At 42.2% G+C, this 16299-nt stretch overlaps 1 protein-coding gene across 4 annotated transcripts in view; it reads left to right on the top strand.

The window, feature by feature from the left end:
• Positions 1–11195, top strand: part of reep6 (receptor accessory protein 6) — a 35777-nt gene extending 24582 nt beyond the window's left edge. Inside the window, exons 3-7 of one of the 4 annotated variants that reach the window (XM_070859669.1) lie at positions 143–281; positions 564–732; positions 4101–4174; positions 6264–6322; positions 8623–11195. In XM_070859669.1, coding sequence (XP_070715770.1) covers positions 143–281; positions 564–732; positions 4101–4174; positions 6264–6284 — 403 coding nt within the window. In that variant the 3' untranslated portion in view covers positions 6285–6322; positions 8623–11195. Of the gene's footprint in view, positions 1–142; positions 282–563; positions 733–4100; positions 4175–5213; positions 6323–8622 lie in introns of those variants that run through there. The other 3 variants (XM_070859670.1, XM_070859671.1, XM_070859668.1) reach the window with 3 other exon arrangements.
• The last annotated feature ends 5104 nt before the right edge of the window (positions 11196–16299 follow it).

Genomic DNA, 16299 nt, shown 5'->3' with positions numbered 1-16299 from the left:
TAGAACGCTTGCTTTGGGAGTCTTGTGTTGGGCATGTGGACAATGTGGCCTGCCCAACGGGCCACATTTTGGCAAGGTTGGTATGAACCTTTTCAGTGGCAGTATAATGTGTTTTTTCAAAATATTCTTTCTCCTCCTTCAGAATCAAAGCTATAGAAAGTACAAATAAAGAGGATGACACAAAGTGGTTGACGTACTGGGTGGTATACGGGATATTCAGCGTTGCTGAATTCTTCTCTGACATCTTCCTCTATTGGTTCCCTTTTTATTATGCTGGAAAGGTACGTAAAAGATCAGATGACCTAGTGATTGCTCTCAAATCTTAGGCCTGGTGATGATGGTAACATATTCTATCACATTCTTTACTGTTAATCTAAGCATCATCTTTTAGCACTACTAATTCCACTTTGCAGAATGTCCTTATCTTCTGTAAATGAAAATCACTATTTTGCATGCTGCAACGAATGTTTAAACTTGGTCTGATTTGATGCTTTTGCAGCCTCTACTGTTTTTGATGACTTTAGGGTAGTGGCTAACATGTTGGGGAATTTGTTTTCCTGCAGTGTATTTTCCTGCTCTGGTGCATGGCGCCGGTCGTATGGAATGGATCTCAGATGATCTACAATCGGATTGTCCGCCCTCTCTTCCTCAAACATCATGGCACAGTGGACAGTGTTGTTAATAACCTCAGTTCGAAAGCTCTGGATGCAGCAGAATGTATGACGAGGGAAGGTCAGTAGGGCACTACTGAGGAATGGAGAACTGTGAACATTCTGTATAATGATACTCGTGTATTGTCTGATGTACTGTTCTCTTCACTCACTAGCAGGGTGACATCCTTGGGAAAGTTTTGTTGATGCTTAAGTGTATTCCTGGGCAGTTTGAGTGTCGAGGAGGTTTATTTTTGGTGGAGGGAAAAGTAGAAGATAAGTCTTTGTCCCTCCCCAGTATCTGCTTTTGTAGAATCTGTTTTTAAATGATTATGATGAGCCTCTTATCTTGGTTGCACTTGGCCTTTTACACCTGTTCTGAACAATGAAGTTTGTAATTCCTGAGCTGTCAGGACACCTCCTATTTGTATATTTCAGCACTCATTTGGAGATGATCCCATGTCTGCATGTTGAAATGGTCACAAAGAACTGTGTGTTGCCAAAAGAAACACTGATACTGTACTCTTTTCCTATAACTTAGCTACTGCTGATTGACCAACAGCAAGTTGTATTTATATAGCGCCTTTAATGTAGTGAGATGTCCCAAGGCGCTTCACAGGAGTACTATGAGAAACAAAATTTGACACCGAGCCACATAAGGAGAAATTGGGGCAGGTGACTAAAAGCTTGGTCAAAGAGGTAGGTTTTAAGTGGTGTCTTGAAGGAGGAAAGAGAGGCAGAGAAGTTTAGACAGGGCATTCCAGAGCTTCAGGCCTAGGCAACAGAAGGCATGGCCACCAATGGTTGAGTGGTTATAATCGGGGTTGCTCAAGAGGGCAGAATTAGAGGAGCACAGACCACTCCTCAATGCACTGTATGTTGCAGTGAAGTAACAGGGAATTTGTGTACTTCACGTCTGAATTGATGCTGAAAAACCAATAAGTAGCTTTCAATACACATCTCAAATCTGCACAATTGCAATTCTCCAGGTATTCTAAAGTAATGAGTGTTTTAGGGATTAGTCATTAAGTGCTGCCATCTCATCCTCTTTCTCCCACTCCACCGTACCAGTAAATGTTCTCATCTCCAAGCATTAACTCATTTGGGTACGGATGTGTGTGCCAGCAGCCAGCCTCTGTATTTGCATCTACCTGACTCCTTATCGTGTGTCAGCCTTGCTGCTCCGTGTCGGCAGACTGTTCAACTATTTGGAATATTTCAATCGAGCCAAATGCTGTTCTTGCTCAGTCACGCAAAGGTACGCTTTTTAAAATTCCTCTTTCCTGATGAGACGCCGATGCTAATTGTAGTGCTCCCCCAATGTTGTCTCGGCCAAGATCAGTTAATTCAATGCAGGCCAAGAATTGAACCACTTCCTGATCTGTAAGAATCAGTGCCACACTTGATGCATTTTACCATTTGAGTCATCAGGAAAGATGGGAATAACTTTTGTAGAGTTTTTAATGCATGCAGTTGAGTTAGAATTTGTTTTGGCACCAAGCTTCCTGTATAATGAGGATATCTGTTTGGGTCCGGTAACATGATGCTAATTTATTTTTCATAGCACCTGTGCCTGTCACAAATTATGTAAAAGATTATATTTACTCGATAGGCTTGCTTATTGTTAGGGTTTGAAGTGTTAATACTTTTTTAAAACTGTCTGGTAGAAAATCAATGATGTGGCTGTTGACATCAAATCTTGCATGTTTGCACAGCAGTGTGTTTGTGGTATGGGCCACATCCTTTTAGATACTGTTGTCACTCAAAATTGGGCTTTTCCAAAAATAGCTTATGTACTTTAACGTAGCTTGAAAATTGCAGGACCTGATGAGACACATTCCCCACCACCCTAAAAATGTATTGTCAATCAAAATGCTAATGTCTCATTCCAGCTTGTAGCAAACATTAAACCTGAGATTTCACCTCGGCTGGGACCCTTTGTATCTAATGATATTTAGAACTATAACTCAATGTCATAATTGTACAACTGACTGGAATGAAGACATTCTGGTAAATTGGGTAAAGAATGACAGCTAGGTATGTGCAGCATTGATAGATTAGTATACTTTTAATAAACTAATGGTTTTGGATTAATACTGAATCGTTGAGATTCTCTGCCTGTTACGCAAAGCTCCTGTGGCTGGGCAGCTTGTTTCCACGTCGATGCTAAAGCTACTCTGAAACAGGATCCCAGGTTGCCTGAGGATAGCTGTCCGTTTGGTGTTTCTCCTTGTATAGGGTGCCTCTCATTTCAGCGGCACAACTGATTGAGACTGGAACATATGGAGGATTATGGGTCCAGAGTGTCCAGTCATTCCACAATGTAGTGTAACAACAACTTGCATTTATGTAGTGCCACCTTTAATGTAGAAAAATGTCCCAACGCACATTGTAAAAACATAAACAGACAAAAATGAACCCCAAGTCAAAGAAGGAAACATTGGGGGTGACCCAAAGCTTGGTCAAAGAGGAGGATCTTAAAGGAGAAGAGGGATGTAGAGTGGTTTAGAGAAGGAATTCCAGAGCATAGGGTCTCGATGGCTCCAGGCTTGGCTGCCTTGTTATAGTTTGTACTGATTATTTGCCATGTGATGCCAGCAGTTTTAACAGTAATAGAACTTGACACTGAATTGAGTTTTTAAGAATATGTTCATGTTGCAACCTGTTTAAAATAACATGCATGTTCATTTTAATTAAATATTTAGATGAGTGTCTTGTACTTGAAGTAAATGCAGGAAATCTCATGGTCAGCAGTGCAATCTAATCAGTAGAACCACTCTGAGCCTGAACTCCAGCAGTACATTCTGGCCCACGAGAATAGAGGTGTTGCAGAATGGGACTCGGTTGTGGCAAAGCAAACCACAATGTAACGTTTCAACAGTATAGCTTGGCCAAAAGTTATAAAGTGGCTCATCATCCTGCAAATGGAAAATGTTTTTTATCTCGTCTGTACCACACAGCTGCTTTTTGTTTTGGGCAACATAATACAAGCTCCACAGAGTAGCGGATTTCTGCCTGTTCAGTGATAAGAATAGCTACATTATGGTACCAACTGTCATGTGACCTTGCATAGAGGCAAGCTGGCTGGTGGTCTCTTCATGGAGTAATATTTTCATTAACGATTAACTAGCTGTTGAACAGTGATTTAAGGGAATGGTTATTAAAAGGGTTGCCATCTTTAGCGACATATGTTCATCACAATGTATCTGTTTCCGAAATCTACTTCAGGTAAAAGTTCAATATTAAGTCCACATGAGGGGACAAGTAAAATCTATACCAATCATACCTGATTGACCTATCTTAAATAACTGTATATTTGCTATGTCAAGTGTGGTGATATGAAAATCCCCTCGTGTCCCTGGTGTACATAATTGGGGCTAGGTAGATTTAAGCAATGCTTTCTTTATAATTTGCATTAATGTTTCTTTTTAATTATGTTTCTTGCTTTAGTCTTGCAGACACTATGTAACGGCAAGAGCCTCGTGAGAGCTGATACAAGACCTAAACCGTTGCCTGAAGTGTCTGTATGTAACAAAACCAGACATGGCTTCTGATAAACCAAAAGTATTGCATTCTGGTCTATCATCACCCTTTGCTTTTATTGGAGCACAAGTACCATGATTGAATTCTAGCTGCTCTTGGGCCTTTCATTTAATGAAAGGTGTATACTGGGTCTTCCCCCCGCCCCCTTTCCAGCAGCCATATTTAAGGTGGTCTGAAAGAACAAATGGTTCTTGCCCTTTGGGGGAAATTTAGCATTTATTTTATCCATTGGCATTCTAAGTTACCAAATTGCAAGAATAAGGTCAATGTAAATATTGCTTTGGTTCAGAGCGCCCTTTGCACTGAATGTAAATATAATTCATATTGGCTAAATTCACAGGAGAAAGTATTTACTGCAGCAAGAGGAAAGATGCATTTCAATTGAATATCCTAATATTGTTTGCACAATGATGTATTGTGATTATTTTCTTCTTCCACTTCTTTGCGTCCAATGGCAAACCAACGTCATGATAAACCAATGTTTCCCTTTAGCTGAGGACGTGGTGTCCCATTAGTCATTTTAGTAGAATTTCCATAAGCTTTTGTCCCTTTCTCTTATTGCAATGATCCTAAATGGAAGCTATGCTAGCTGATAGGTGTGCTAATTCCATGTAGTGCTTTACCCCATCAGTCTACAAGTCTTTTTCTGGAAGTAACATATTGTTGTTTCCTCCTTCGGTAGTCAAGAAATGTGTTGCAACAACTTTAGTGCTAATTTGGGCCTTTTATGTGAATCCTACTTCTATTTGCCCTCCTGCCTTTAACTCCAAGCACTCTGATCATCTAATTAGTACAAAATAAGATACCGCTACTCACGATGGGTACTGTTCAGAGTGTAAAACCAATAATACATGTGGTTCTGTTTGTGGGACAGTAGAATTTACCTGTAGAAAGAACAACTCTCTTGTATGCTGATGACATTCTTAATTATTTTAGTGCTTGGAGAAATTTAGACCTTCCAGTCACTGAGTCCCAAATGTTGTTTTTATTGATGTGGCTTTTATTGTTTTGCTCACACAGAAAAGCCATTTCTACAAGCAGATCAAATTTCCAGTGAACCTAAGTCAGCACCAGTACTTTACATGCGCCACAAGTGGGATAATGTGAGACATGACTAACATTGCCTTTATCAATGGCATTTTGCAACGTAAGCCACGTGGAATGCCCACCACATTATCGTAAAAGGCAGCAAATATCTCAATGTCACCTTTACATTCAGGCTAAAACTAATGGGGGGTGAAATTCATCTTGGGCGGTGGATTGCAACAATCGATGTTTTACACTCTGCGCAATTTTCTTATCTATTGAAGTCAAAAGAAAGACTCATTTATATAGCGCCTTTCACGACCACTGGACGCCCTCAAAGCGCTTTACAGCCAATGAAGTACTTTTTGAAGTGTAGTCACTGTTGTAATGCAGGAAACAAGGCAGCCAATTTGTGCACAGCAAGCTCCCACAAACAGCAATGTGATAATGACCACATAATCTGTTTTAATGTTGTCTGAGGGATAAATATTGGCCCAGGACACAAGGGATAACTCTCCTGCTCTTCAAAATAGTGCCGTGGGATCTGAAAGGGCAGACAGGGCCTTGGTTTAACGTCTCATCCGAAAGATGGCACCTCTGACAGAGCAGCACTCCCTCGGTACTGCACTGGAGTGCCAGCCTAGCTTTTTTGTGCTCCAGTTCCTGCAGTGTGACTTGAACTCACAACCTTCTGACTCAGTGCTACCCACTGAGCCACAGCTGACGCAACAAAACAACTTGTGAGAGCAGGGAAAGTTTTAAAAAATGAACAAACTATTAAATGATGTGAGTTATTGCAGCACTTTGTGGTTTATGTATCCATGTTGCAATGCTCTCGATCCTTCATGCATCATCCTTGCTCCCTGTGTATTTTGTAACCAGTCTCCAGCGCAGTAAATATCTACCAACCCAGCAGAGCAGCTGAAATGAAACTTGGGTAATGGGATATAATGCTGTACCCAAACCTCCTAATGAGGGTGGGATGAACATGTTTTATGTCCTGTAATCTGTCATTTTTTTCCTTCCTGCTGCCCAATACCCTAGAGTCAGCTGTCAGTAGATTGATGGCAGGAAAGTAGAAAAGGATGGTTATTGACCTGCCGGTAAGTTGGACATGGTTACTAAGCAGTTGCTCTACACACCTACTGCTGTTCAACCGCGGCCAAGCATTTAATTTGAACCTTTTTAAAACCAGTGAGTGCTGCCAATGACCAGTCACTGTGCAGAAGTGTACTGCGCATTAATCTGCAACTGGAAGCAACTTTTTTTTCCCCCCCACAGCATTTTTGAAGCAACCCGCTCCCGCCCGGCATTTTTCCTCACCGCCCACTCCCTCCAAGCATTTTTAAAAATTTTTTTTAACTAACCCACACTCGTGATGAACCACTTCCAGTTCGTTGGCAGCTGTCATGTCCTTTTATTTAAAAAAAAAAAAAAAAATTTTTTAATTGTGAAAATTGGCTTTCGAATTGTACTCCCCTTACCCCCTCCCCAATATATAGTACTTCAATATTTTTCTAGCATTTCAGTGGCCAGGATATTCAAACTCATTGGTAACTTTATAGACTAATACATTTTGACTTTTACTAAGCCGGTGCAAACTCTACCCCTGAATTATTATGCATCTCATTTGTTTCTTATCAATTTTGCCATAGGTCACTGTTAGCTTTGTATTTTTCAGTTTACTAATAAATTATATATTTAAACATACCTTCATTTAATAAATTAAACTTTATGGCCTGGAGTTTCCTCTGCATTTGTGCCCAGTTACACCAATGATTTGGGCATGGCTTAAAAATCGCGGCATTTTGGGTGTGTGTGTTCTGTGCGCAACTACAGTATGCTCAACTACAGTATCCTCAATCTTTTACATCGGTCCATCAAACCTTCCATCCGAACGAATCTCCGTCTTCAAAACTGGCCACGCTCACGATTCTCCAATGTGAGCATCCTCCAATTGCGTTTGCTTGGGGTGGTCTCTCAATATTACAACCAGATTTACAGCCACAGTAGGAAAGTAATTGTTCTAATTGAAATTTTTATTTGAGCGTTTCAAAAACTTGTCCTCACTGAGACCTGCTCTGTATTTTCTGATTCATTTGGTGTATTTTTTTATAGCATAAGTGCAAGGTACATTCAAAATTGAAACGCTTCTCCGATTGCAGGTTCTTAAACATGCTGTGTCTGATGTGCTTGAATGATGGTTAAATGAGTCCAACTTAGAACTCCCAAGAATACACTGGTGTGGGTCCAAGTTTCCTTGGGCCCATTTATGCCCATTTTAAGGTTGGCCATATTCATAGGATATACGGCCAGAAAACAGGCCATTCAGCCCAACTAATGAGATACATGATATGTTAGTCTTTATTGCAAGTGGGTTGGAGTACAAACGTAACCAAGTCTTGCTGTAATTATATAGGGCTTTGGTGAGACCACACCTGGAGTACAGTTTTGGTCATCTTACCTAAGGAAGGATATACTTGGCTTAGAGGAGGTGCAACAGAGGTTCACTAGATTTGATTGAGGGGGTGGGGGGGAGATTGTTCTGAGGAGAGATTTGTGTAGAATGAGCCTATACTCATTGCAGTTGAGAAGAATGAGAGGTGATCTCATTGAAAGGTATAATATTCTTCGAGCTTAACAGGGTAGATGTTGAGAGGTGTTTACCCCGGCTGGAGCATCTAGAACTAGGGGTCAGAGTCTCAGGATAAGGAGTCAGCCATTTGAGATAAGAACTTTCTTCACTCAGAGGGTGGTGAATCTTTGGAATTCTCTACCCCAGAGGGCTGTGGATGCTCAGTCGTTTATTCAAGACTTGAGAGAGATCTTTGGGCTCAAATGATATTGGGATAGGGCGGGAAACTGACTATGTATTTCAGCCATGATCTTATTGAATAATAGAGAGCAGGCTCGAAATTTCTTGTATTAAGAAGGATACTTGGGTGTAACTTGATGCTGGATGCATTTTCGAGTGTAACTGCCAGGTTGTGACCAAGGAGGAAACTACAGGCCGTCTCTTTCTCTCAATTTTGCCAAAACAATTGCAAAATTCATCCGATATCAAGCAATGAGCTTCTAGGCCAAGTGCAGCTCTTTTTTTGCTTCATAGCAGAGCTTTTTTTTCTTTGTCTCATGCTGCTCAGCTGTTTTGATGGTTTCTGTTGGCTTAGAATGGCAATAAGGTTAGAACAAAACTTAATCTGTTAAAATAAACCAATTTTAACATGAGGTCGAGAGCACATGAGTGAAGGGCAGGAATAGCTCTGGCTGATGATCAGAAATCAGGAAAATATTTTGTTCAAGTACAAAACATTCCAAATGTCCTGGTTTTCTCTCTTTTCCTTCCTAAATAGTCTTCTGTTTTCAAAATGGTTCCTTTACTAATTCTCCTCTTGTATTTCAGCAATGAAGCTAGAACTTGAAAAAGACAAGGATAACTGAGGACTAGAGCGAACAGACCACCTGCGAGATCAAGTTATTCCCACAAAGAACAGACCTGCTGGAACCTTGACACAAAAGCAACAATTCACTGGAAAGTCACAAAGGGTTAATCAGCATCTGGAAGGGAAAGATTGGGGTTAATTTTCCAGGTGGCATCTTCCATTGGAATCTGAAACAATCTGTCTTTCTCTCTCGGATGCTGACCCTCTTGCTGACCATTTCTAGTACTTTGTTTTTTTAAAATTTCAGATCCGGCTAGGCTTCTGTCCGAGTTACATAAGTGGCATGCAGCAAAACCTTTATTCTATAAAACCTCTGAACTGTCTGATAAATCCCTTTTGAAGCAACTGGGAGTGGACTGGTACTTCCCATCACCTGGGATCTGAAATGGTTCTGTATTTGCATTACAATCTTTAGCCTTTTTTTGGGAGGGGTTGTATACAAAGAATATCAGTGCAATAAATAAGAGAGGTGAAAATGTAGCTGGTTTAATCTCCTTTATTTAAGGTCAGACCAGCAGTAAATGGTATTTCCTCCAACACTCTGCAAACCCTCATCTTGAGCTCAAAAGCTCAGCAGAAATTGGTTAGAAAAAAAGAGAATTTCTTTCAGAATATCATTGTTTTTTTGGCAATTCTGGTGTACATAGCACCATGTTGATTGTAGAGTTGTACCCTGTACTAACACCTGGTTCACTGGTGGCTGATGATGGAGATGCAAATATAGATTTAGCATTTTTGTTTTGGGAGAGCGAGAGTGAGAAAATGGTTTGGTATCCAGTCAGTGCCAGCCAACTTGCTTCATGAGTGGATTTGTCTAGGATGATTTAATCATCCCATTGTAAATCTTAAAGTTCAGGCCAGAATGCTAAATGTAATTCTGTCGAGTGCACATTGTTGAATCATTGACATCAATTTTTAAGGTTTTTTTAAAAAAAATCTGTATATTTGAAGTCTATGGTTGGCCAACTGTGAAGGCATTTGTGGGGAATAACTGAGGAATTCTAAATGAGGCTTTGCAGCAAATTTAAATATATCGTCACTTATTGGCTCGGGCTAATAAATTAAAACCCTATTAATCTGTTTGTTACAGACTCCAATGTGAACAGTTCCTAATTTTAAAATTGTACTGTCAGACTGGAAAATTCAAGTAATGTTTTTATAGTGGATTTTTCAGAAAATTCAGGTCTTCTACCTTTGATACCAGATTTTATACACTGGATAGACATAGTTTTTGTATGTTGTGCTACAATTATGTCTCCTGGAAAGTTGATTTGCTCTGATCTTGCTTATGCTGGCCTTGAGGTGTGTGTGTGTGTGTGAGTGGGTTGGTTATTTTTCTTTTTGTTTTCCCTCCTCTACCCCTCTGTTGAGGAGAGCTGTAACTGCACTATTCCAGCCTTCTATCTTCAGTTTAAGGCCCTCAACACAAGTCCTGCCTCCATTGTTGTTAAAACTTGCATAGCTCCAATTTGCATTGAGAGATTTGTTTGGGATTTTTTTTGTACTAGAGGAAGTCGCCTATTGGGACCAACTTCTGGGAATTCAACTGCCTAAACTGTCCTGGCTGAAAGAAACATTAACTATAGATAACAGTGTGACTTAATGGACAGTGGAAGTGTCTGAAGAGCAATTCCTTCATGGCTCTTTGATTGGGACAGGGGAGAGGGAGGAAATGCTTTTGGTTTGGAGATAACGTTGGATAAACATTATCATTTGTCTCATTATCCAAGGAAAGATGTGGATTGTGTTGAGAAAATTAAGATTGAGTAGAAGTCTTTGGGGTGTCTGCTTAAAGTACAGGTAATCAGTGCAAGATATCTGAACTTTCAATCGGTACTTAAGTTGATTATCTTTTGTGCATTTGTTCTCATCAGTTTAGTATCCCACTGATTTGAGAAACTGATGCAAAATGAACACTCTGATGTTGTCTGAAATCCAAAGAGCAGACCTGTGGGATGAGTGTGGGAGAGAAACCAGCACTGCACTGCACCATAATGTTGCTAGAAACTGCTGTAGCATTTCTATGATTTTCTTGTTTAAAAGAAGTTGGGTCAGCTATTTCTCTAGTTGTCCTAAATAGATGGCTAACCTTCAGAAGAAACGGAGAAGCAACTTTGATGATTCTCCACCCCACCCCCCCCCCCGCCCGCATGTTTATCACAACTTTGTATTTTAGTGAGCGGTTCCTTTTTAAGTATCAAATATTGCATCAGTAGAAAAATGTGGACCACAGGTAGCAAAAAAAGTGCAAATATTAAGTATAAAGTGAAATTTGATGAGTGTTTTCCACCTCCAGTTAACTATTGCAGAATTCAAAGAGCCAAGTGAAGACCCTGAATCTGATGGAGCCTGAAGGCAATGCTTTGTGTTGCTTGTAAAATTGTATGAGGACCCTCTCTATTGATTGGGGTCAGTAGGTTTTAATAACTTGTTTACTGTGACTATACTATGTGTTGTGGAACAATAACGCCACATGTTAGATGCACTGCTTTTCTTGTTACTTAAAATAAGCTCAATAAAAATATTAAACTGACTTGCATATGTGATTGAATTTTGTTTTGTGGTTGGAAAATTTATCCTAGAATATATTCTTTAAATAACTTTGATCCTTGGGGAATTTTTATAGGGAGGTCCAAGTAAGATTTTTTTAAATTAATCATGGGCATCGCTGGCAGGGTCAGCATTTATTGCCCATCCCGAGTGGCTTGCTAGGCTGTTTTCAGAGGGCTGTCAACCACATTGCTGTGGGCCTGGAGTCATATATAGGCCAGACCGGGTTAGGACGTTGGTGAACCAGATGGGTTTTTACAACAAGCCAGTAGTTTCATGGTCTCCATTACTGATGCTAGCTTTTTCTAACAGATTTATTCAATTAATTGAATTTAAATTCTCCAGCTGCCGTGGTGGGATTTGAACTCATGTCTCCGGATCATTAGTCCAGGCCTCTGGATTACTACAATGCGAAAGCAACATACTGTAGATGCTGGAAATCTGAAATAAAAACCGAAAATGCTGGAAATACTCAGCGGGTCAGGCAGCACCTGTGGAGAGAGAAGCAGAGTTAATGTTTCAGGTCGATGGATTACTAGTTCAGTAACATCACCACTGTGCTACTGTTCCCTGTGAAGTTAACGTAGTGCACGCAATCCATTGAAGAATATAAAGCACATTCGATGCTCTGGGGGTCCTTGTACAGGTTGAACCTCCCTTATCAGGCACGCTCGGGACCTGGTCTGTGCCGAATAAGGGATTTTGCCGGATAAAGGGAGGTCAGCCCGGGGCGGGAGGTCGTCTGAGCCCCGGGCGGGCCGCAAAATGTTGCCGCAACCCCAAAGTTGGAGTGGAGGTTGGCTGCATTCTGCGCATGCGCCCCAGGCCACCAGAATCATGCTGGACGAGGAGTGGTGCCGGATAAGGGAAGTCCAACTTTTACATGAAGCACAAGATTAGCATGCAGATACAGCATGTAATTAGGAAGGCAAATGGAATGTTGGCCTTTTATTGCAAGGGGGATAGAGTAGGGAAGTCCTGCTACATCTGTACAGGGCGTTGGTGAGACCACACCTGGAGTACTGCATAAAGTTTTGGTCTCTATTTAAGGAGGGATATACTTGCATTGGACGCAGTTCAGAGAAGGTTCACGAGGTTGATTCCTGAGATGAAGGGGATGTCTTGTGAAGAAAGGTTGGACCTATACTCATTGGAGTTTAGAAGAATGAGAGGTGATCTTATTGAAACATATAAAGATTCTGAGGGTGCTTGACAAGGTAGATGCAGATATGTTTCTCCTCATGGGGGAATCTAGAACTAGGGGGCATAGTTTCAGAATAAGGGGTTGCCCATTTAAAATGGAAATGAGGATTTTTTTTCTCTGAGGGTTATGAATTTTTGGAATTTTCCACCCCAGAGAGCTGTAGAGGGTTGGTCATTGAATATATTTAAGGTGGAGATAGACAGATTTTTGAATATCATCATAGGCAGTCCCTCGGAATCGAGGAAGACTTGCTTCCACTCAGTGAGTTCTCGGGTGGCTGTAAAGTCCAATGTGAAAATTAGTCTGTCACAGGTGGGGCAGATAGTGGTTGAAGGAAAGGATGAGTGGGGGCCTGGTTTGCCTTGCCGCAAGCTCCCTCCGCTGCCTGCGCTTGATTTCTGCATGCTCTCGTCGACGAGACTCTAGATGTTCAGTGCCCTCCCGGATGCTATTCCTCCATTTTGGGTGGTCTTGGGGCCAGGGATTCTCGGGTGCCGGTGGGTACGATGCACTTTATCAAGGAGGCTTTGAGGGTGTCCTTGAAATGTTTCCTCTGTCCACCTGGGTCTCGCATGCCGTGTAGGAGTTCCGAGTAGAGCACTTGCTTCGGGAGTTCCGTGTCGGGCATGCGGACGATGTGGCCTGCCCAATGGAGCTGGTCGAGCGTGGTCAGTGCTTTGATCAAAGGTCGTCCCAGTTATCTATGTAACCCTTGGCAACCTATATCTCACCACCACCAGAGGGCCTACCTGTTGGAGTCCCAAGGGATCCCAGCATCTCTTGGGAGCACTATATAAGCAGGCCCCCCCATGTTGTACCAGCACTCTGGAGTTTAATTAAAGGAGCTAAGGTCACACTTAATCAATGCATACAGTAATCAGTTGTATCACTTTTATTAGCATAATAGTCCCATCTTCTGTTATCTAACTACAGTACCCGGATGACGCTTGCGTCTGCATACACAAAGGCTGAACTCCAAGCCATCATCAACACCTTTTGAATGATAAGGGAGTCGAGGGTTATGGGGAGGAGGGGGCAGGGAAGTGGAGTTGACAAGATCAGATCAGCTATGATCTTATTGAATGGAGGAGCAGGCTCGAGGGGCCAAATAGCCTACTCCTGCTCTTAAGTTCTGCAAAAAAAAAAATTCTTAAACTTAGATGAAAAGCCTGAGGCTGAAAAGAGGTAAATTGAGAAGTAATAATGATGTAATGCTAAGTATAGACTTAAAACCTTAAAGATTGTAGGAAAAAAGGAAGGCTGTTTAGAAAAACAGTTCAACTTTAACTCCACCTTTTTGAGGATGATCATCCTAACCTTTGTCTGGTTGGTGGCTGCTGGACTCCCAATTTCTGTTGCCCTCATTGCAGCCTTTATATAACACGCCTGTGCATATAAGGATGCAGCCAAATCTCACAGTTCTGACTACATAAATCCTTCTGTGATGTCACCAGATTCAAGCTGCAGCCTAGTAACACACTCCCAGCCACCGATCATGTGGTGTAACCTGGCAGAGCCCAACAGAAGGGATTCCAAATGAAGAACAATGTCATTATCCGTGTCCAGGTTCTTCCAAATTTTGATCGCTATCACTGCCGTGTGTGCTGTGCTCGGATATGCAGCATCCTTGTTTCCCTTGTTCAATATAATTGTTTTCCTGTACCCAGCCTACTTTTCGTAAGTATTTGGTGGTTTCTTATCGGAAAATCAAAAAGCATTCTACAGCGAGACGTTCACACTACTTTTTGATTTTGCCCTCTTACCCTTATTAGCTTTGCCTTTCCTTCGGGGACCATCGTTGTACCTTGGTTCCCAACCCTTCCCCAAATCCTCCGCTTTTTGGAGAAGGATTAGGTTATGATTGCCCAACAGCTTAATCATAACCACCAAGTTGTTGCCTCAATGCTCAGTTCCAATACTGCCACAAAATATAATTTTTTGAAGTCATTTCACTTGATAAGATGCTTGTAAATTTCATTCTATTGTGCTCCGACATAAACCCTCCCCGTTGCCCCCCACCCCCAGTCTCCTGAACTCCTCACAGCCCCAACACCTGTCTATACTCCCAGACCTCTGCTTTCTAAAATTCACCTGTACCTCAATTTACACCTCCCTCCTCCCTGCACCAGCATCCGCCGTGAGCTGCACTGAGAGAATTGTATAAAACATCCAAAGGTCATTTGGAGAATATAGGTTAGAAACTATGGTGCAGGATTTACTCAGTTACTACTGTAAACCTTTGCACTGTTAGAGTTTGGCTACTTATAAATGCTGCCCAAAGTTGTTTTCTTGTGCCCAAGCGAGCTAGGGCCCAAAATTCAGTACCGCTAGAAAGCCACCTTTTTGTGGCCATTAGCGCCGAAATTCTTTTGTGGCTGGGTCACCCCATATTCAGCTCCAAAAGTGAACAAATGGATTCCAGTGCTAATGAACCCTTCCAAAGTGGATTTTTCAGCGGTGTGGTTGTTTTAATTTGAGCGTTATCACCACCTGAGAAATTCAGCATGCAGGTAAGGGTTTCTAATGAGCCAGCTGCTCGGCCAGGGTTTGCAGCAAGACCCTGAGGGGGGGGGAAGGTGGTTGGAAGGATGGCTGGTGTAAGAGGTGCAAAGAGAGACAACAGTTTCACTGATGTGGAGCTGGAGACATTGATGAACGGTGTGGAGTGTCATGTATTCAACTATCGTTGTAACCCATGTATTAGCTGACCTAAGTTGTACACCTTGAGAACATTGACCACAAGGGGGTGAACTTGTGGGAGACACTCCTAACCTGGACTTCCAGGTATAAAAGGGGAAGCTCCACCCACCTTCATCACTTGAGGTCTTGGTAATAAAGGTAACTAGTCAGAGTGACCTTCTCTCAAGTATGGGCTTCGTGTGCATTTATACTGTTTAGTAAGGACATATCATTGGCGATGAGAAACTGGGATTTAAACCACGCGAGCATAGAAGAGGTACTGTGTTGGTGATGACTGGGAGGACTTTATTGAGAGACTTCAGCAAAGGTTTGTCACTGAGGAATGGTTGGGACAGGATTCGGCCGACAAACGCAGGGCTCATCTCCTGACGGTTTGTGGATCCAGAATGTACTCCCTGATGAAGGCCGTGGCCAGGGATAGATGCAGACCTGGAACTTTGTGTTCGCAGGTGCAACACGTGTGCTCAGCTGGGCAACGTACCCAGGGAAGCCCCCCTTAGCTCCTGGCCCGCCAAGCCATGGTCACGCATCCATGTGGACTACGCAGGTCCTTTCATGGGAAAAATGTTTTTGGTTGTAGTAGATGCCTACTCCAAATGGATTGAGTGTACCATTTTAAATTCAAGCACATCCTCTGCCACGGTAGAAAGACTACGGGCAATGTTCGCTGCCCATGGTCTACCGGACGTCTTGGTCAGCGACAATGGCCCGTGCTTCACAAGCACTGAATTCCAGGACTTCATGGCAGGCAATGGAATCAACCATGTCAGAAAGGCACCGTTCAAGCCGGCCTCAAATGGCCAGGCGGAACGAACAGTGCAGATAATCAAACGGGATGCTCAGAATCCAAGGAGGTTCCCTACAAAGCCGCTTATCACACCTCCTGTTGGCCAATAGATCCCGACCACACTCGCTCACGGGTCACACCCGCAGAGCTGCTAATGAAAAGGATGCCCAAAACCAGGTTATCCCTTATACACCCCACTATGAAAGAAATTGTTGAGAGTAGGCGTCAGTCACAATGTGACTACCATGACAGGAATGCGAGGACGCGATGTATTGATGTCAATGACCCTGTTTTTGTCCTTAATTACGCTGCAGGCCCAAAATGGCTTGCAGGCACTGTGATTGCCAAAGAGGGGAATAGGGTTTTGGTAGTTAAACTTACCAATGGACAAATCTG

The sequence above is a fragment of the Pristiophorus japonicus genome, chromosome 18 (assembly GCF_044704955.1).
Source record: "Pristiophorus japonicus isolate sPriJap1 chromosome 18, sPriJap1.hap1, whole genome shotgun sequence".
Lineage (NCBI taxonomy): Eukaryota > Metazoa > Chordata > Chondrichthyes > Pristiophoridae > Pristiophorus > Pristiophorus japonicus.
This window is presented reverse-complemented; position numbering and strand designations above follow the sequence as displayed.